The 21,337-nt window shown below is 36.7% G+C and overlaps 1 protein-coding gene across 1 annotated transcript; it reads right to left on the reverse strand.

The window, feature by feature from the left end:
- Positions 1-2,240: 2,240 nt before the first annotated feature.
- Positions 2,241-3,469, reverse strand: LOC135155822 (uncharacterized). Its single transcript, XM_064106092.1, has 2 exons — positions 3,345-3,469; positions 2,241-2,610 (listed from the first exon to the last, which is right to left on the reverse strand). Exons 1-2 carry the CDS (start codon positions 3,467-3,469, stop codon positions 2,241-2,243), a joined length of 495 nt encoding a protein of 164 aa, XP_063962162.1.
- Between the last annotated feature and the right edge of the window lie 17,868 nt (positions 3,470-21,337).

Consider the following 21,337-nt stretch of genomic DNA (forward strand, 5'->3'; position numbering starts at 1 on the left):
GCGGTCCTTGGCCAGCATCTCCAGTCCTTTCCATGTGCGGCCCATCCCATTAGCATCTTCTTCCATGTTTGTATGCCATGTGTTTCGGGGCCTTCCCCTCTTCCTTATTTCTTGAGGATTCCAAGTCAATGCTTGTCTAGTTATATTAGGCATTGGTTTTTGTAGAGTGTGACCAGTCCACCTCCATCGTCTGTGCAAGAGCTCCGTCTCCATGGAATGTTGATGGGCACGCTCCCCAGCACAAGTCTTTATTACATCAGACCAGTGAATCTTAAGAATACACCTGGGACGTGTATTGATGAAGACCTGTATACTGATTAATCAAATAAACAACACATAACTTACCTTTGAGTCCTTTGACAGACTGCAACTAGTGTGATATTATGTCATCTTTGTGATGATCACTCTTTGTCGTGGTCAAGGGTTGAGGGTCATTGCATCTTTCACTTTCTTGAAAATCGTACCCTCCAGGTCTGACTATCGTGTGTGCTGTCTGGCCACCTGCCAACAACACTTATCATCTTAAAATCATCATTGCACATGAGTTGAACATTAATTGACTTGTTCCTCTGTGGGTTTAAGTAGAGGTATTCGTCTTCGCCGATGGAAGCCCCCAATAGGTTGAGATGGGTCCAATTAATGGCTCCAGCAACAACTTCTCTTATTTTTATGGAAGAAATTCAAACTTCCATTGTATGCACCACAGACTCCTTAAATGAAATGCACTTCACATATTACTGAATAAAGGCAATGTGTAAATCAATGAATAATAAAGGTGAGACAATCACTGATGGAGCACAACATTTTCATATCGAACACATCTTTCTTTTGATAAACATTGACAGAGCTTCTATTAACAGGAATTTATCATATTTAGTAAAGGTGTAATTGCACATAAATTACTTTGGAAAAAGTAGTTGCATATGAAATAAATACATGAACACACATCATGGAAAACTTCCCTGGTTATAAACACATCTTTACAAGGTGTAATAGCAAATTGAAGGTCTTTGGCACATGAAGTTTAAGTATCTAGAGAATAAAGAACATATCAAGAATACCAATAACAGATATGCATTATTTGATAGTATAATGCACTAGAAAATATAAAGAAGTGTAATACATGTATAGGCAAGGTAATTCTATTGGAATGATTTCTTTATATTCTCTTTTTTTTCAACCCTGAGAACAATTTTCAACGTACAGTACAAACGTAAACCAAAAATATATTAGCATATTATTTTACATAAATCTTACACGTGATGCAGTCATAAAAAAATGTGGAGCACTTGGCAGTGAGATTACCAGGAAAATTAATACCTGTACATATTAAGAATTTTAAAGAAGGAGATCAATAAAAGTTTGAGTAAAATTAAACAAATGATAAGAAAATAATGATACAACCAAACTCTATGATGTAATACATACATGTACAACTTCACCATATTTCACTTCTACTTTTCTCACTTTTCAATTTTATCCATAGATCAGGTGTTCTTTTTCCAAGATGCTTCACAACATTCATAAGATTTATTAGTCCTGCAGTACCATATTATAAGCAAAAGGAGATGTTTGGGTAGATGTACATGTAGGCCCTATATTTTCAGTGTCCAAAGGGTGGACTCTGAATATACACCCAAAACGTCTCTTTGTGCTTATCAAAAAACATTTTATGTTGTGAATTCTGTATTACATGCTCGCTCACAACAGAATGCCTGATCTTGTGAGACTACATAAAAAGTGCAAATTAAGGTAAATGTACAATGGGAAAATTTACTTATAGGTATGTGACACTTGGAGGATGTACATGAATATAAGAATAAGAGAAAGGACCTCAATATTCAAATGCTCAAATCTTGCTTACAATTCTTTGATTTTCCTGCTTTGACACAAGCTACAGGGTATTTTGTTCAAAGAAATTCATTCTCCTTTAATTAAATCATATTTTACTTTGGAAAAGTAGTTATTATAAACAAAAATGGAGAACATGTGGCCTGTAGGAAACTAAGAAAAAACATCACTTATAAAGTTATATGTAATAATAAAGGGAAGAAATGCACAAATCATACATTGGAAACATGCAACACTGCTAAAAGGTTGTCTCGCCTAGTGAACTCTGATGCTTCTCAAATGAAGTTGAGCCTTCATGGAATGGAAAAAGTGTTTAACTTTTAAAAGTAAAAGAAAGAAGAAAAATAGATATTCACATAACAGAGTATCTAAAAAATCGTACAGGTATATTACTCTTTCTTCTGTTTTTCTAGCATCAACATAATCATCTGATTTTTTTCATCAGTTGCTGTTGAAATAACTCCATCTGTCTCTCTCTGGCTTGTTGATCTCTTTGTTTCCTCCTCCTGTCTCCTTCTTTCTTCCTCTCGTCTTTCCTCTCGTTCTTCACGCTCACGTCGTCTCTCTTCTTGTCGTTCCTCCCTCTCCAATCTTCTCTCATCATCCAGTCTCTTTCTTTCTGCCTCCTCTCTTCTGAATTTGTAGTCCTGCTCCCTGGCTTCCTTTTCAAGCTCGAGCTTCTTGAGCAGGAATTCATGGACATCGCTACCAGTGTTTCTCCTTTTCCTCGATGGATCAGCGTCCTTTTCACCTTTGATCCTATAACAAAAAATTAAAACATACACAATGTATATATTCGATAGGTAACAAACTGTTGCGCTCAATACAATTATGTTCAATTTATCTTTTATATACCTCAATAAATAATAATCTATCCCTAAGTCCAATGGCCCATCTCCTTCAAATAGTTGATAATAAATCAAAATGCGAAAAGTCTTACCAGTTTTGTAGGAGGGGTAGTCTAGACACGGAAGTAAAATTGATCTCATTCTCATTTGATGCAGTTTGATTTTCTGAGCATTTTGACAATCAATTTTATTGAAATAAGAAAAAAATGAACTTTTAATTTCTTTGCAAGTAGTGATTTTCTATACATTTATTAATTCAAAACTTGACAAATTTGTTACTTACACTGCAAAAACTGTATCAACAAACTAAAATTTGCAATAGTATCAGTATCAACATAAACAGAATGAATACTTCGTGAAGGACCTGCATGTACTATATTCAATTTATACCTTTAGCTTGTTTCTGTGAAAGTCTCCAGGGCCCTCTTCCGCATCTCAACCCCGTCTTTGGTCTTCACCTCCTCCCTCTGCAGCACTTCATTATGCATCTCCTTGGTTTTCTGTTCTTTCTCCAGGATATCCTCCACAATACTGTTGATTTCATCTTCTATGGTAGTCAACTCAGGGGCAATCCCACTCGCCTTAATTTCCTCACGGTTCTTATTGATTTGAGTTTTGATCAAATTAAATCTGTCTCTTACTGACCGTTTGCTTACGGCAAGTCCATGTTTACCAAGATTTTGGGCAACCTGCTCCCACACCTTTCCTCTTTCCTTAGTTCTGTCCCGATGCTGAAAAGGGTTGAGAAGCTCCACCTCTCTGCATAGCATGATATTCATTTCATCTGTCCATATTGTTATTCTGTATAAAAAAGTTGTACAGGAAAGGGATGACATTAGAAACACCAGAGATATTTGACATCCATCTTCAATGTGAAATTAATCATTCTGTGAAAAAAAGCATCACATGTTGTTTTGGGGGCAGAGACACAATTGTGCCGAGGAACTTAAATTTGTAATAATTTAAGATGAATGGGTAATGTTATTGGGGCATAATTCTATAGAAAATCTAAGTCATTTTTTCAAAATGATATTGTGAACTATGAACCCCTTACAAAAACTTGGTTTGTTAAAAAAAAAACCAAAGGAAAGACAAAAAGGAATATTAGATAGGTATATTAATGACATTGTGAGAAATTTGAGACAAAGAATGAATAGATAATGGATACATTTGAAATATGACAGAAGTAAACCATTTGCACTATAAGCGTCTCTTCATTTTAAAATAACTAGCATAATTACAATACTTCAAATCAAAAGTATTTCCGTTAAAAATTCTTGTGCAGTTTTATTTTCAACTACAGTGACTGTTGATTACAAAATGATGGACTATTCAGCTTCATTTTATGAATACTGTTCATGTATCTGGAGTAAATTACTGTAACTAGGTGTTTTTTTAGAGCTTTCAGCTGGCTCTCAAACAAGCTTTCTATTAGTTCTTCAATTTCAGCCTCATTTGGGCTAATGGTTGATTGGAGAAATGATGACAGCTTTTCTTTGTGGTAGGTTTATCCATTTTGGGATACAAATTCCCTTAGTTCTCCATAATGTAATTTGCTATCATTTTAACACCATTATTGGTGTAGATCGTTCTTCCAACTTCTGCTGAAACAAAAATTACACAAAAATTTGTTGTAATGGCATCAGGGTGGCACCAACTTGATCCTCCTCAATGAATTATTAACAACTTATATTCAAAATATACCTTTCTTGGAGATTGTGTCACTGGTAACCGAGTATCACTGGACAGTACTTGGGATTATTGGTAACTGGTATTACTGGTCAATGGTAGCTTCTTTTCACTGGACAGCACTTGGGGTTGCTGGGTTACTGAGTATCTCTGGTCAATGGTAGCTGGGTATCACTGGACAGGCAGCACTTGGGATTGTTGGTAATTGGTATTGCTGGTCAATGTTAGCTGGGTATCATTTGACAGCAGTTTGGATTGTTGGTAACTGGTATTGCTGGTCAATGTTAGCTGGGTATCATTTGACAGCAGTTTGGATTGTTGGTAACTGGTATTGCTGGTCAATGTTAGCTGGGTATCATTTGACAGCAGTTTGGATTGTTGGTAACTGGTATTGCTGGTCAATGTTCGCTGGGTATCATTTGACAGCAGTTTGGATTGTTGGTAACTGGTATTGCTGGCCAATGGTTGCTGGGTATCATTTGACAGCAGTTTGGATTGTTGGTAACTGGTATTGCTGGCCAATGGTTGCTGGGTATCACTGGACAGCACTTGGGATTGTTGGTAAGAAACTTAGCCAACACATCAGGTTCATCGTCTTATTTGACTCACTACTGCGCTATGCTTCCTCAGTCTGGTGGCACGAAGGATTGCAGGGTGTGTAGCATTGCATGCTTTTGAATGGATTCTGATCACATCACTACCTCTTATGTGGCCATTCCCATATTGAGTGCAAAACAGAAATGGGTTACCGCCATTAGCTTGTCTCCTCTTCATCAATGCATCCAATGCACTCTTCATTCCTTTACTCAGCAGCACCACTACCGTGTTTGCTTGTTTACCTACTATCTCTACTCTCCAGAACAATTTACATAAAGCAACCTCCCACTCTGACAGTGCACCCTCTACCCTTACGCTTTCTCCACACTTGATCTTTTTATTATCCTCCACTTTCATCTTTGACACTTCCCATGGTCTTTTGCGGTTGAAGACTATTATTTGGGCAAGGAGAGCTTCTGCCAACTTTGCCCATGCACTACCAACTTCAGACTCATCTGCAGAAATTAATGCCTTCTCTCTGTTGCACTTCAATCTGCAGGTACTTGGAAAGCTTCACCACATCTTCCGTGAGTGGAAGGAGTTTGGGGTTATTGCGTTTGACTTCATGCAAAGTGCGCAGAGCATGGTGGCTACTAAGTTTTCAATCAGAATTTTCTTTGAACTCGATCCAAATTTCTGTTCTTCTTTATTCTCTTCAAATATAATTTTTTCTACTTCCTATTTCAGGAGCTTTTCTACAATCCTATTAAAACCATGTATAGGGTTATATACAACATTACTCAAGGAGAAATGAATATTGAGGGTCTTTTTTATTTCCACCATGGCGGGTAGTACGCTTGTAATAAAACAAATTATGAATATCATTTAGATGTTCTCCCCCTTCAGTTTGGAAATGGCTCATAGGAAACGGCAAATTATTCATAAAATATGGAGCATAATCAATGAATTTGATCATGTAGGGTGTTAGGTTTGACCACGAGTAACGGAAGTTGACCAATTTATAGAAACATTCTGCATGTTCTTTGTAACGAAGCTTGGTGGTCTCATCATATCCCCAAGTATAATCATTCTCTTTCAATGAACCTTCTGGTCTGCCCACCAGCAAAATTGGACTTTGTTCTGTTTTCAAAATATTATACATATGAAATATAGTGTCAAAAGTTTTGGCAGCAACATCAAATTCTGTAATAATTGGCAAGTCAAAATAAGGTCTTATGATTCACGTGATGCTGATATCAGTTCTCTTTTTGGAACGACATTATGCAAAACATGGACAATGGAATCTTTATTCAATATGCCTACGATGCTTTAAGCAGGATCCTTATTCAAAGAGATCTGTTCGGGGCGACCTCTTTTGTCAAAATGAATCTGAAAGTTTCCTTGGCGCACACCTCTGTTGTTTATATTGGTCACTAAGTTTGCAATCAGAATTTTCTTTGAACTCGATTCAGATTTCTGTTCTTTATTCCCTTCAAATAGAATTTTTTCTACTTCCAGTTTCAGGAGCTTTTCTACAATCCTAGTAAAACTATGCATAGGGTCAAATACAACATTACTCAAAGGAACTTGTACAAGTGATTTGGGAAATTTCCTGTCGATTTTGACTTCTCTATCCGTTCTCATTCCATTCGCTGCCACCTCTTTTTTTATCTTTCTTCATGCAAGCATGATACAGGTTCCAGCCACTTTCTGATTCCAGAGAAATCTAGAATCTTTATCAAGAACATCTCATCACCACACAAGTATATCTCCAATGGATCACAGAAGTTTTCCAACGATTTGCAAAGGTTGATAGATGATAAGTTCTCTTCTAGATTATCACGCGAATCACTCTCATAGAAAATTGTAAATGGATATAAGTGATTTGGGCTTTGGAACAAGATATCATGCAGATAAAGATCATTATTCAAAATTGAGAGAACCATGAATGTGATTTGGCGGCCGCCAATCTCCCATCTCCCCAAAGTCTGACAGATAATTTGCTTGTTAGAAAGAGGTATTTATATGTCAACATTTCTAATAAGCTACATGGATCAATAAACCATCCGGTAGCGGTACGACGTGGATTGAGGATAGCGCCAAAACTTTTAACATAATTCTGCCTTGCTTCCTTTTCTTTTGAATAACTAGGCAGTATCCCAGGGATTTTCTTCCGAAATTGGTTTAGGAGCTGTGAACCACTATGATTATCCTTATTCAAAGAGTTCTGTTCGGGGCGACCACTTTTGTCAAAATGAATCTGAAAGTTTCCCTGGCGCACACCTCTGTTGTTTATATTGGTCACTAAGTTTGCAATCAGAATTTTCTTTGAACTCGATCCAAGCATAGGGTCAAATACAACATTACTCAAAGGGACTTGTACGAGTGATTCAGGAAACTTCCTGTCGATTTTGACTTCTCTGTCCGTTCTCATTCCATTCGCTGCTACCTCTTTTTTATCTTCCTTAATGCAAGCATGATACAGGTTTCAGCCGCTTTCTGATGTTGGACTTAATATTCCAGAGCCATCTAGAATCTTTATCAAGAACATCTCATCACCACACAAGTATATCTCTGATGGATCACAGAAATTTTCCAACAATTTGCAAAGGTTGATAGATGATAAGTTCTCTTCTAGATTATCTGTCTCTTCTTCAATTGACTGTGATCATCGAACAAGAGCCTCTTATTTGTTTTTGGTGCGAGGAAATCTGTAGACCTATTGATATCTTCTAGATACCCTTATTAACTGGTGAATGTGAAGCATTGGAGAATGAACCTATTTCAGGTGGCGGGGAACCTGACGCTCTAGACATGCTAGATGGTGATTGGGATCTACTCATGGGTGTACTTGAACTTAAGGGAATTGATTTACTCATGGGTGTATCTGCACAATCATACAAAAATTTGGTCAGAGAAGTACTAGAAAAGGTTAAGGCTGGACCAATTTTTGCTTAAAATGTATCTCTGGCACTCAATGGTGAACCATGTTTGGTCGGAGGTGTATCTGAAACAGTGAAATCTTTACAGTTTTGTAGAAGAGGAATTACAAGAACTTGAGTCCAATATTTCTTCAGTTGGTGGTTTCCCTGAATGACTAAAGGGTGACTTGGGATGTGCAAGTGGTGTTTCTGATAATGGTGTTCTTGATTTTGGTGAAATCGACTTTCCTCTCTTAGGTCGACTGTGACCAAACAAAAGCCTCTTCTCTCGCCACTTTTGGGGTGTGATCCAATCCGTACCGCAAGCATCGTTCTCAGAGCCTGTCGGACGGACTGCTGGACTGCATGATTTTCTTGGAAAAGGGGATGGCCTGAATAAACCAGGCGATGGACCATTTTCCCATTTAGAATCAAATCTTTCAACCTCTTGTTGTTGAGGAACATTCATACCAAGTTTCTGGCTAGTACATGGACCACCGCTTCTACTTGCCATGCTTGCTGAGTTGTTAGAATTAGTTGAAGTACTCTTGATCTCTTTTGACAAAGAGGAGTACATGTACCCCATCATGTTTATCATCAACAACCAATGACCGCTTGTCATTGAGTGCCCTTTGTCTGGTAACTGCAGCAGCAAATGAGTTATAAATATTGATGCATTTCTTCATGTCATCTATGGCAAGAAAGTTCCCACCCCTTTTCACGACTGCATAAAAATGTCCCGGAGTTGCCTGGACAGCACCTTGCAGTTCATATCAAAAGCCATTAACAATCATTTCTTTGCTTATAACAGGTTGTGGGGTTTGGTGATTTTTCGAATTTTGGTCCAAAATTATCTGGAAAAGGAGGAAGTTAGGCATTTTGGTCTCAGGTATACTGAAATCTGTCTTGCCTGGATTATGACAAGTCAAACATTTTGTTATTTTGCCCTTATATACTGCATTCCTCTCCGTAACAAACTCTAACCCTTTACCTAAATTTCCCAAGTGTGAGGAGTTCACTCAATGGTCAAAGAGGCCACTATCTGCCCATGAGCAGTTTTAACCTTGTCCTCTCTCTCTAAATGTTGAATTGTTGCCTTGTTGATCCCGAGCAATTTGTTCCAGTTTCCACCACAACATTCAAAAGTTTTCAAAAAAATAATTGTAGGCCTACTCACATTGGTCAGGTAAAATGTCCTCCACGTTGATCACTATTCCATCTACTCCTACAAGGGACAGACGACCACTATCTGCCCATGAGCAGTTTTAACCTTGTCTCCTCTCTCTAAACGTTGAATTGTTGCCTTGTTGATCCTGAGCAATTTGTTCTAGTTTCCACCACAACATTCAAAAGTTTTCAAAAAAATAATTGTAGGCCTACTCACATTGGTCAGGTAAAATGTCCTCCACGTTGATCACTATTCCATCTACTCCTACAAGGGACAGACGACCACTATCTGCCCATGAGCAGTTTTAACCTTGTCTCCTCTCTCTAAACGTTGAATTGTTGCCTTGTTGATCCTGAGCAATTTGTTCCAGTTTCCACCACAACATTCAAAAGTTTTCAAAAAAATAATTATAGGCCTACTCACATTGGTCAGGTAAAATGTCCTCCACGTTGATCACTATTCCATCTACTCCTACAAGGGACAGACGACCACTATCTGCCCATGAGCAGTTTTAACTTTGTCTCCTCTCTCTAAACGTTGAATTGTTGCCTTGTTGATCCTGAGCAATTCGTTCCACTTTCCACCTTCTTTCCCTTTTCCAGTTAATTTATCTGGATTGTCTGTAATCAAAAGGGTGAAATTCCCTTTCGATATCATACGGTTAATAATTGCAATCCACAACATTCAAAAGTTTTCAAAAAAATAATTATAGGCCTACTCACATTGGTCAGGTAAAATGTCCTCCACGTTGATCACTATTCCATCTTCTCCTACAAGGGACAGACGACCACTATCTGCCCATGAGCAGTTTTAACCTTGTCTCCTCTCTCTAAACGTTGAATTGTTGCCTTGTTGATCCTGAGCAATTTGTTCTAGTTTCCACCACAACATTCAAAAGTTTTCAAAAAAATAATTGTAGGCCTACTCACATTGGTCAGGTAAAATGTCCTCCACGTTGATCACTATTCCATCTACTCCTACAAGGGACAGACGACCACTATCTGCCCATGAGCAGTTTTAACCTTGTCTCCTCTCTCTAAACGTTGAATTGTTGCCTTGTTGATCCTGAGCAATTTGTTCCAGTTTCCACCACAACATTCAAAAGTTTTCAAAAAAATAATTATAGGCCTACTCACATTGGTCAGGTAAAATGTCCTCCACGTTGATCACTATTCCATCTACTCCTACAAGGGACAGACGACCACTATCTGCCCATGAGCAGTTTTAACTTTGTCTCCTCTCTCTAAACGTTGAATTGTTGCCTTGTTGATCCTGAGCAATTCGTTCCACTTTCCACCTTCTTTCCCTTTTCCAGTTAATTTATCTGGATTGTCTGTAATCAAAAGGGTGAAATTCCCTTTCGATATCATACGGTTAATAATTGCAATCCACAACATTCAAAAGTTTTCAAAAAAATAATTATAGGCCTACTCACATTGGTCAGGTAAAATGTCCTCCACGTTGATCACTATTCCATCTTCTCCTACAAGGGACAGACGACCACTATCTGCCCATGAGCAGTTTTAACCTTGTCTCCTCTCTCTAAACGTTGAATTGTTGCCTTGTTGATCCTGAGCAATTTGTTCTAGTTTCCACCACAACATTCAAAAGTTTTCAAAAAAATGATTGTAGGCCTACTCACATTGGTCAGGTAAAATGTCCTCCACGTTGATCACTATTCCATCTACTCCTACAAGCGACAGATGACCACTATCTGCCCATGAGCAGTTTTAACTTTGTCTCCTCTCTCGAAACGTTGAATTGTTGCCTTGTTGATCCTGAGCAATTTGTTCCAGTTTCCACCACAACATTCAAAAGTTTTCAAAAAAATAATTGTAGGCCTACTCACATTGGTCAGGTAAAATGTCCTCCACGTTGATCACTATTCCATCTACTCCTACAAGCGACAGATGACCACTATCTGCCCATGAGCAGTTTTAACTTTGTCTCCTCTCTCGAAACGTTGAATTGTTGCCTTGTTGATCCTGAGCAATTTGTTCCAGTTTCCACCACAACATTCAAAAGTTTTCAAAAAAATAATTGTAGGCCTACTCACATTGGTCAGGTAAAATATCCTCCACGTTGATCACTATTCCATCTACTCCTACAAGCGACAGATGACCACTATCTGCCCATGAGCAGTTTTAACTTTGTCTCCTCTCTCGAAACGTTGAATTGTTGCCTTGTTGATCCTGAGCAATTTGTTCCAGTTTCCACCACAACATTCAAAAGTTTTCAAAAAAATAATTGTAGGCCTACTCACATTGGTCAGGTAAAATGTCCTCCACGTTGATCACTATTCCATCTACTCCTACAAGCGACAGATGACCACTATCTGCCCATGAGCAGTTTTAACTTTGTCTCCTCTCTCGAAACGTTGAATTGTTGCCTTGTTGATCCTGAGCAATTTGTTCCAGTTTCCACCACAACATTCAAAAGTTTTCAAAAAAATAATTGTAGGCCTACTCACATTGGTCAGGTAAAATATCCTCCACGTTGATCACTATTCCATCTACTCCTACAAGGGACAGACGACCACTATCTGCCCATGAGCAGTTTTAACCTTGTCTCCTCTCTCTAAACGTTGAATTGTTGCCTTGTTGATCCAGAGCAATTTATTCCAGTTTCCACCTTCTTTCCCTTTTCCAGTTAATTTATCTAGATTGTCTGCAAGCCATTAAATAAAGGGAACATTCAAACTTACAATAAGTTTGTTGTGAAAGTAGAAAAATAAAAGAAAAAAAAGGAAAAGCAATTTGGAAAAAATCTAAAGATAAGCATTCAAAATTTTGATTTATGTCATTACATGCGAGAGCATCCCTATAAATATCAATAATAAGAATGAAATTAAATTTCTCTAAATATTCCAAATGGTCTTTATTGTACATCCAGTATGTAATTTCTATATTACATAACACATGGGGTAGCTGTATGCTCTCATAAGATGTCAAAAATAAAAATAAAATAACCTTCTTCAAGACCTTATCAGGAACAATATTGGAACTGACTGATCTATTTTCATATCAATAGAAGTTCAGTATGGTAAAGGAACAATAGGGGAGACCGGGGTTAGTTGGAACATTTTTGACAAAAATGGCTGTAAAAACAAATAGATTTTATTCGAGAAACAATCAATATATCAGCTTGAAGCATATATCTAAGGGCTTCAAATGTACCCAATAAAATGTTTAACTCTATTATGGCTACTGAAAAAAAACACCTTGAACAAGACCATCGCAAACGTTCCAACTTACCCCAATACGGGGTAAGTTGGAACATGGTATGGGGTAAGTTGGAACACTGCATGGTCAATTAAGAATTATACTAAAACTACTTAAAACTGTAATACTGTATTACATGGTTTTAGCCTATTCGCTTTATTTTATTCAAGTTCAAAATATTTAAGTGTGTATTCGTTGAACTTTATGTTTTCTATTATACAGCCACTCACGCAAGCAGACTGTGACATAGTAGAATTCCACATATTTGGGTGCGTTTGATTTTACATGCAATTAAGTGTACTATCAGCAATTTCATGTACTTCTGCATCAAATTTATAAGACAAAATTAATTGTTTATACTTTTTTCATTAATTAATTATGCAAATAAGCATATGAAATTTGCCCTAATTTTTTTTTTTGTATGTTTTTGCCTTTAACTCTATTTATTAAGCTAGTAGAATGCTAATTTTTGGTGAGAGTATCATTTTTCACATTTATAACAAATATCCACAAAAAATTTAAAAAAATATAATTTCTTATGCATTTTATGTTTTTTTTAATTTGTATTTTTGTTTTTTCGAACCTTTGTTTTTTCTGATGAACTTTGTCGGGACTCTATTTCGATCATAAATAGCATAAAATGAATCTATTTGAACCAACAAAAGTAAAAAAAAATAATCATACATTTATGACTTTTGGTTGAAAAACACAATTTGCATTGACCTTGTATATGGAATCACGTTTTTTGAACAATTTTGTGTCCAAACATGCACGTACAAAATGTTGCGTAATTTAGAAACCGCACACACGGGCATCGCAAATTTGGTCTCAAATGATGCGCAAGACTTGAAAGTAAAAAGTCAGCGAGCAGTGTAGTCAAAACATTTCGTGCGACGGCGTAGTGACAATTTTCTCGGGGGGGGGGGGGGGCTCAAATTGACCCTCCCCCCCAGTTTGATAAGGGTTAATATTGCATTAGGGGCCTACAATAGGCCTTAAATGCACACTCAGACCTAACTGATAAACAAAACAAGCATGGTATACAATACATGTTCAGAAGAGTATGAAATACATTATATATTTTTTCCTCATATTATCCAATGTTTTTATTTATATGTTTGGGGTAAGTTGGAACATGTTCCAACTAGCCCCTTCAATTTTGTTCCAACTAACCCCGGAGGCCCATTTGACGTTTATAAGCTTACAGCTCAAAAAAGGGACTTCACCATGGCATATTAATAGCCTCATTTTGTAGCTTGGTATAAGTGTCTATTATACCCCAAACTGGCCAACTTGATCTATAAACTTCTCTGAGATAATCAAACATTTCTGAAAGAGAAAAAAATTACTCAGAAGGTCAAAAAACAAAAATTCCTTTCTAACTTCACCAGGCTTGTTGCACATGTGTTGTCTGTAATTTGGTGGATGGCTGTTGATAATGACAATAAATTGAGGGCAGTATTACAGAAATTTATTTAAAGACGTTAAAGAAAATTACAATGTTTCAACTTACCCCATGTTCCAACTAACCCCGGTCTCCCCTACACTTTCCTAGCATTTTACTTTGATTGTTCCTATGGCAAAATCTTCATATGTTAAATGTTCATAATAGTTGAAACTTTATTTTGTATCCTATGTTAATTTTATTACTCACAATGTGATCTTAAAGGCGTACTCTGAGCTGAAAAAATTTATACAATAGGTAAATAAATAAAATTCACCAAGCAAAAACTTCATAAAATCAGATGACAATTATCAAATATATTTAAATTTTAAAGTTTAGCAATAGTTTGTGAAAACAGTTGCATGCCATCATGAATATTCATTAGGTGGGCTGCTGTCATGTCCCCACTTTCCTTTTTCTTATGTTATTACATGAAATCATTCATATTTTCATACATGTGTGCATGATATATCTCTCTTGTAACAAACTAAGTTGCAGTAATGAATATATGCATTAAAATGATCAGTTGTCAATCCAAAATTGTTCATTTTTGGACAAAATTTTAGTAAATCTAAAATCATATAATAAAATACATTATATTCAGCACAGAGTACCCCTTCAAATCTTTGATGGATTTGCCTCAACCTTTGCCAGTATATTTTCCCCTTATTTCGACTATGAAGTTATCAGGGTCAGGGTTATACATCTAGGCCACTTTTTCATTACAGCCCCAAAAAATGACACTAATATATATAAATTTGCCTAGATCTCGGCATGCTATGTGCATCTTAAAATCTGATTTAATTACTTAGTATACACAATGCATATCAATATCATAATTTGTTTGTCTTTAACTCTACATGAATTGTTTTTTTTCTCAAACTTTCCATGTTTGTAATTAAATTTGGTCACTATACTTTTGATAATTCACTTACCTTCAATACAGGCAATTGCTTGCACTAAGGAATCCCTCTCTCTGGTTACTTCAAGGAGTTGTTCTCTGAGGGTAGCATTTTCCTTTCTCAAAATGTCTGTTTCCTTCAAATCTCGCTGAAGATTAAACAAGTATAAAAACAAGGTTAATATTTAAAATAAAATGTAAATGTAATAGGCTTAATGGTGTGTACCTAATAAGATCTCATTTTTCCATGCCATTTAGCCCATATAAAACTGAGATACAATCCGAGTAAGTGTAGATACAGGCTAATGGCTATTTAATTCATTTGAACAAAATCAAAACCCAACCTACTGACTTGCAAAGATGTTTGACAAAGCAACATTAAATCTGTGCAAACTTGATTCTACAACCCAATCCTCGTTCTGAAAAAGCAAGACAAGAGAAAAATTTACAAGATGAAAATTTGAATGCCCTATGGAAGCAGTCTATCTTTAAAGGTCATGCATATTATAGCTTTTAAATAAAGTTGTGCATATAACTGTCAAGTCCACCCGAGAAAGTGTTGATTTGGACCAATAGGGGAAAAAATCAAACGAGAATAACACTGAAAAGTTCATCGAAATTGGATATAAAATAAGAAAGTTATGACATTTAAAGTTTTCTTGTTTTTCACAATACATTTACATGCACAACTCAGTGATATGCACATGAGAGAGTTGATGATGTCACTCACTATTTCTTTTGTTCGAATTTAAAGCAATATTTCAATTTTCACAGATATGACAATAAGGACCATCTTGGTTGCACTAGATGGTAATAATTCCAGAAAGGAATAAAACTTTGTTTCTGTTGACAATGAGGAGACAATTTAAATATTTCATATACTAAAATACAAAGGAAACAGTGGGCAGGTGATGTCATCAGTCCCCTCATTTGCATACTCACAGGTTGTGCCTATAACCATTTTGAGAGGAGGGTGCATACAACTGTAAAACATTGAGGTGACATTCTAACAAATGTACATGGAGTCCTGGAGCCCAATTTCATGAAATAATCATAGAGGACAACATATACATCATTAAATTCCTTTGTATATTTCAATGAAGCTTTTAAATGATGTATACATGTATCTTTCTTCTCGACTTACTTCTTTCTCATTGTCTTTTTTATTTGCCAGTTTGGCAAGGAGATTGTTATTGTTGTTTTCCCTGGCGGATGTCATCTTTGCCTTCTTGACCTGAAGAAAGTACAGACATTATATGTGAAAATTACCCTCCATTATTGTAGAAAAGGACAATACAATAAAATCCATATCGAGCATTGCATAATCACCTAAAGCAGTAAAGTTATATTGTGAAATGTTTCCAATCTATTTTGAGTAAAGTTGCACAAGACTTGAAAGAATTAGTCATTGAAGACTGTTGCGCTAACTTTTTCACAGAATAAACATGCAGGATGGTTTCATCACCAAGATTTCTTGAATTCACATAACAAGTTTATTACAATACAAAGGGAACCATTACTTACATGTAAGTACCTATCAATAGCCCACAAATCCTTTCAAGACTACATTACATGTAGATACTTTCTGCTTTAAACTGTATCTATACTATAGGCATACCTTATTTTGCTGACGCGCAGTCAGCCCCCCATCAGAATCGTCCTCGGCCTCAGACGAGGTAGGCAAAAACCGTTGCAGCCTCTTCTGCGACTGCCCAGTCCGACTTGACCTTGTTGCTGTTGGGCCATTTTCCACTTCCCTTGCAGGGACTCATCTAATCTGTCATCTGGAAAGTTCAAAGAAAAAATTATATTCTCTTTACTGAAAATATCTCAGGCAAAAATTTTCAAGTTCAAAAACATTGTTTTAAAATTTCCACAACTTGTCTGGAAGATATAAATTTGTTAATTCAATATTGGCAAATAATCTAATCTAGTCAAGATTAAACCATGTCAATTGTCATGCTTGTAGGTTATGATACAAGATTTTTAAAATCTTTATAAGAAGTATGGTGATTGATTGTATTACAGAATACATGCATTTATGAATCAGAAAATTATTTTCATACACTTAGAACTTTTCAACATCCTTCCAAAGGTAATTTGAATAGAAAGATGTTGAAAAAGGGCTAATAAAACACATTTTTGAAAGTATTTCTTTTCTCCAAAAAAAAAAAACTAAACGAGTTTCTGCTGCTTGCAGTCGCTTTGTAAAGTAAGCGGTTGGCTGCCAAGTGTCATCTACTAACTGCTTGAGTATACCACTGTTTTTCTGAAGAATAGTCTGACATGGCCCACCAGTTCTCTAAATAAAGCAACTTGTTCCTGCTGCAGGTTCAAGTTCTGCCTCATGATTTCTAATTTTTCCTTTTCAGTCTGATCTTTATGAATCTGTTAGCTCTCTGCTTCACTTCCTTTCTTGGATATACATGTACATAGTGCCACTGGTAACCAGATATCTATGGACAACTCCTAGGGTTGCCCAGGTTGGACTGGCTATAGACATGGAATCATCATACTCTTCAGTGTGGCGATTTGGCCACATTTTAGCTTGCATGCAGCTTGAGCGCCGTGATGAGCGAGTGCGTCACACATTTTATTATGAAATACACTTTTTTGGGGGAAAATACACTTTTTTAATCACAGAATACACTTTTTCATTCCCAGAGGTTGGCAGGTCTGCAAGGTTGCGATAAGTCCAAATAACTGAGCACGTCAAAATAGTACACATTTTGAAGTTCCCTTTCTTGCACATCTCAAACAATCAATATATCATTATACGACCTTATGCATACTCACCTCAGGCGGACTTATCAGAAAGATGAAATACGAAGAGAAATGGTGAATTTCCAGTGTAAATCTAAAGGTCCAAAATTTCTGTGGCAGCAGCTGGTCAGTGCCCCCATGTGCAGATTGTCTGTGCACTGAACTATATCCAGCCAGCCCACGAAAGACGGCTTGAAATCTCTTGAATTGCCCGGTCCTATGCATCTGACTAGTTGAAGTGGAGACCTCCTTTCTTGTCGAAGGATGGGCTTTTCACTCTTTCCCAGATGCCTTCCTTGATTCCATGCTCAACCATAATGGATTTCTTGTCCAATATAATTTGAGTAATTTGTTCTTACTTTGTATATATGTTTTCAACAAAGACCAAGTATAAACAAAATATAATAAATCAAACATAATTACAATATTTGCAAGATATCATAAAATCATTAGGAAAAAAGAAAAACAAAACAATGTACAAAAAAGACCATATAAATTAAGTTAACATTTTTATGCAATGACACAGTTACATATAAACAGTTCTTTTACACAGTATCGTAAACTTATAATAATTGCTCCGAAAATATTTAACATTACTAAAAGAAAATTGTAGCCACAACGTTAAATTACTACACCATACACCAATTATAAAACATGTGCATAATTATAAATTGCCATGCACTCAGAAACATAATAAAATTAGAACTTTGATGGCAAGTATTCATATAGTATACAGGATACATACAATGATGCATTTTAGACAAGGAAGAGGAGGAAAACACTTAAACTTGAGTAATTTGATCTTATATTTTGGCTGTCAGGGTTCACAGATATGCTCAGATGGCTGTATGAAATGATATTGTAGAGATCAATTAAAGGTACACATCTTGATTTCTAAAAGGTACTATATGTTTCTGTTATGTTCATTGTTTAATTTCATACATTGTAATATGATGAAATATTTTTATGACATTGACGAAATAAATTAAATGAATAAAAAAATGAAAAATAATGTATTGTGCTTGAAGTCGTTTTTTACGTTGACAAAGTGCAAAGAAGAATTATATTTAAAGAAAAATGCAGTTGAAGAGGAGGATAAAAGAGGAGCAAGAAATGGGTAAAAGGGGTTCAGAGGTAGAGAATGGGGGAGCAGAAAGATGATAATGCAAAGTAAGATGTAAGAGAGGTGATAGGGGAACAGAAGTAAAAGCAAGGCAGAGGGGGGCTCGGAGGGGGTAGTGGGGTTTGGAAAGAAAGAGAAAGTGTGGAAGTTAAGTGGAGAGCACAATAAGGGAAGACAGAAATGGATATAGATTGAGATGGCTGGGGATGTGTGCAGAAAGATGAGAATAGAGAGAATGGGGATAACAAAGAAAGCTGGTATCCTAGATGGAACAAGCCACAGGGACCTCAGATTTAGAAAGGGTAGGGGTTTATGGCCCCCAAATCAGCCATTCCAAAGTATTATTTTCACGATTTTTCATTGACCAACCCTTTCTTCCCCGTTCCTATGGTACGCAGCTGAAATATCTTGTTCTCTGGTTTTATCACTTGTTCTGTAAGCCACCAAACATTCAGATTCTGTTCCTAAGGTTTTCAATCCTGATGCAAACACCATGCATGTTTTGCTCCATTCTGAACAAAGAGGCACAGTAGTTCTATGCCCCTTGTTTTCACTAATCATGTCAAGGCAAAGGCTCTGTTACTCGAGTTCATTTTTAAAGTTTGTTCTTCTACCCCTCAATTCAGGTGTCGGTTCTGGAGTACCCCATTTCATGTTAAATTCCAGTTCCCAATCACTCCCATTTGCAGAAGGCCATCTTGTTCAGATGCCCCTCATTTCATAACTGATAAGCAACTATCAGTTCTTCAGGGCATGGTTTCAGATTTTTCTCGCCACACACTCCTACCCTTTCAAAATTAAAGTGCCCCTGCCCCTCCCCCGGAGTAAACCTACATGTACCAGAGAAAAGGAAATTAAAAATAAAAGCCTTGGGTATTTAACAAAGAAAGAAATATGACTTGTAGATTGCAATTAAGAATGTGCAACATATAATGCCATCTTGTTATTAGTCAGGTCATGGTCAAGGGGAGCACACCTGATGAGGATTCAGCCCCATTCTCTCGTCTGTCAAAAAAAAATTAAGAAAAAGTGGACCCCTCTGGTAAATCTTGGATTTGCAATCGACGCACACTGCCAAGTATTCATCACAAGCTTGTGCCCATTAATGCTTTAATAAGCATGACTTAGGGGGTGTTGCAAGAAAATATTTACAATCGATTGCAAATTTCAGTTGCAAATTCACAAGTGATAGATCAATTTTAACTGAAATAAATCAATTTATATTTATATTTCTTGACACAAGAAGCAGACCATCAATCAATTGCAATGAAATGCATGACTTTCAATTGATTTTTGGGACTTGATATTAACTTGCGATCAGTTGATCAGTTGCAATTTCCTTGCAACTCTCCATTTGTAAAACACCCTGCAGGTCCTGGTGCAAGTATTGCTCTCTCAAAGTTTAATGATCCAGTTTAGCCAGCTCCTTTTCTCATCACATCCATCTCTCTGTTCCACCTCTTAAGTTCAGCCAGACTCGAATTCAATTCATTTCACAATTCGAACTTTTCCAACAGTCTAGCTAGGTCTACCTGCTGATGGTCTTATCCTCAGATCGTCTATTCATGCCTAAACCAAAATTGTTCTTTTAACTATCATTCGGTCTAAATAATACTTATTCTGTCATTTGGTCTATTGACCAACTAGACCGATGCAGAATAGATTGCATTTAAATGCTAGGCAAAGGTCAAGCCCAAGTCAGGAATGCATGCTTAGACTGGTTGAAAATCATATTGCATATGATTTTCAGAGTTTCACATGGCCAAATTTCCATGATGGTCTATTATTTTAAACTTTAAGAGAAACTGTAGTTCATGAATAGTTCATCAAATTATATAGACTAAGTGGTTTAAGACCAAGTGGATATTAGATGAAATGTGTATAGCCAAACTGGAAGTCAGACAAAATGGTGATTCTGCAAATGGCAATGGCTTGTAAACCCGGGGGGGGGGGGGGGCACTTCCATTGACGAATGGATATCATGCTTGACCAAAGAAACACGTAAAAAGGATCTCTTTTTTCAAGATAGGGCACGTTACATACTAATGAGGGTGTCAAAAACACTAATGAAAAAAGGTTATATATTTCGCAAAAAAAACTGAGTTTACGGTCCAATCCTTTTATAAAGGATGTAATTTATGTCCCAACACTACGTGTTTAGGTTCCTATTTGAGGGTAGTGGAGCGTTAAACCCAATGTAAGAAAAGGTAAAGCTGACGTCCGTGACATATAACAATTAAAATATTGTTACACTTGTTAAGGTCAATTCAGGGAATAATTGTCAAGGGTACCGTTTTGTTTCCATTACTTGTGAAGTGTAGGGTTTCACAAGCCAATACTTGTTAAGGGGTGCATTTTCAGAATATGGAAATTTCTTGTTCAGGGTGCTTTTCAAAAGCCCCTGATCACGCATGGTATCCACTCGTCAATGGAAGTGGCCGTGACATAATTAAAATATCATTGTACTTGTTTAGGTCAATTCAGGGAATAATTGTCAAGGGAACCGTTTTGTTTCCAATACTTGTTAAGGGTAGGGTTTCACATGCCAATATACTTGTTAAGGGGTGCATTTTCAGAATATGGAAATTGATTAGGGTGCTTTTCGAAGCCCCATGGTCAAACATGCTATCCACTTGTCAATGGAAGTGCCCCCCCCCCCTGGGCTAGTAAACAAACTGGTTGTAGACAAACTAGGATTAGATCAAATGGAAATCAGACAAAGTGGGCAGAGACCAAGTGGCAATTTTCCATCGAGCCAAAGATGTGCAGGATTTTATTGTGCAAAACCAGCTCGAGGATCTTGGGCGTGACTATCGGTGTGTTTTGAAAGAAGTATGAATTAGTGGGTTTGGTATAATTTGTTGTTTTCAT

The sequence above is a fragment of the Lytechinus pictus genome, chromosome 10 (assembly GCF_037042905.1).
Source record: "Lytechinus pictus isolate F3 Inbred chromosome 10, Lp3.0, whole genome shotgun sequence".
In the NCBI taxonomy this organism is placed as follows: Eukaryota; Metazoa; Echinodermata; class Echinoidea; order Temnopleuroida; family Toxopneustidae; genus Lytechinus; species Lytechinus pictus.

What these genes read in the sequence shown, in the direction of transcription:
- LOC135155822 (XM_064106092.1), bottom strand. Translation starts at nt 3,469, where the DNA reads ATGCTATGCAGAGAGGTGGAGCTTCTCAACCCTTTTCAGCATCGGGAC. An exon ending in GGACTTGCCGTAAGCAAACG is followed by an intron (nt 2,611 to 3,344) that starts GTCAGTAAGAGA and finishes TTTTTGTTATAG; the next exon opens with GATCAAAGGTGAAAAGGACG.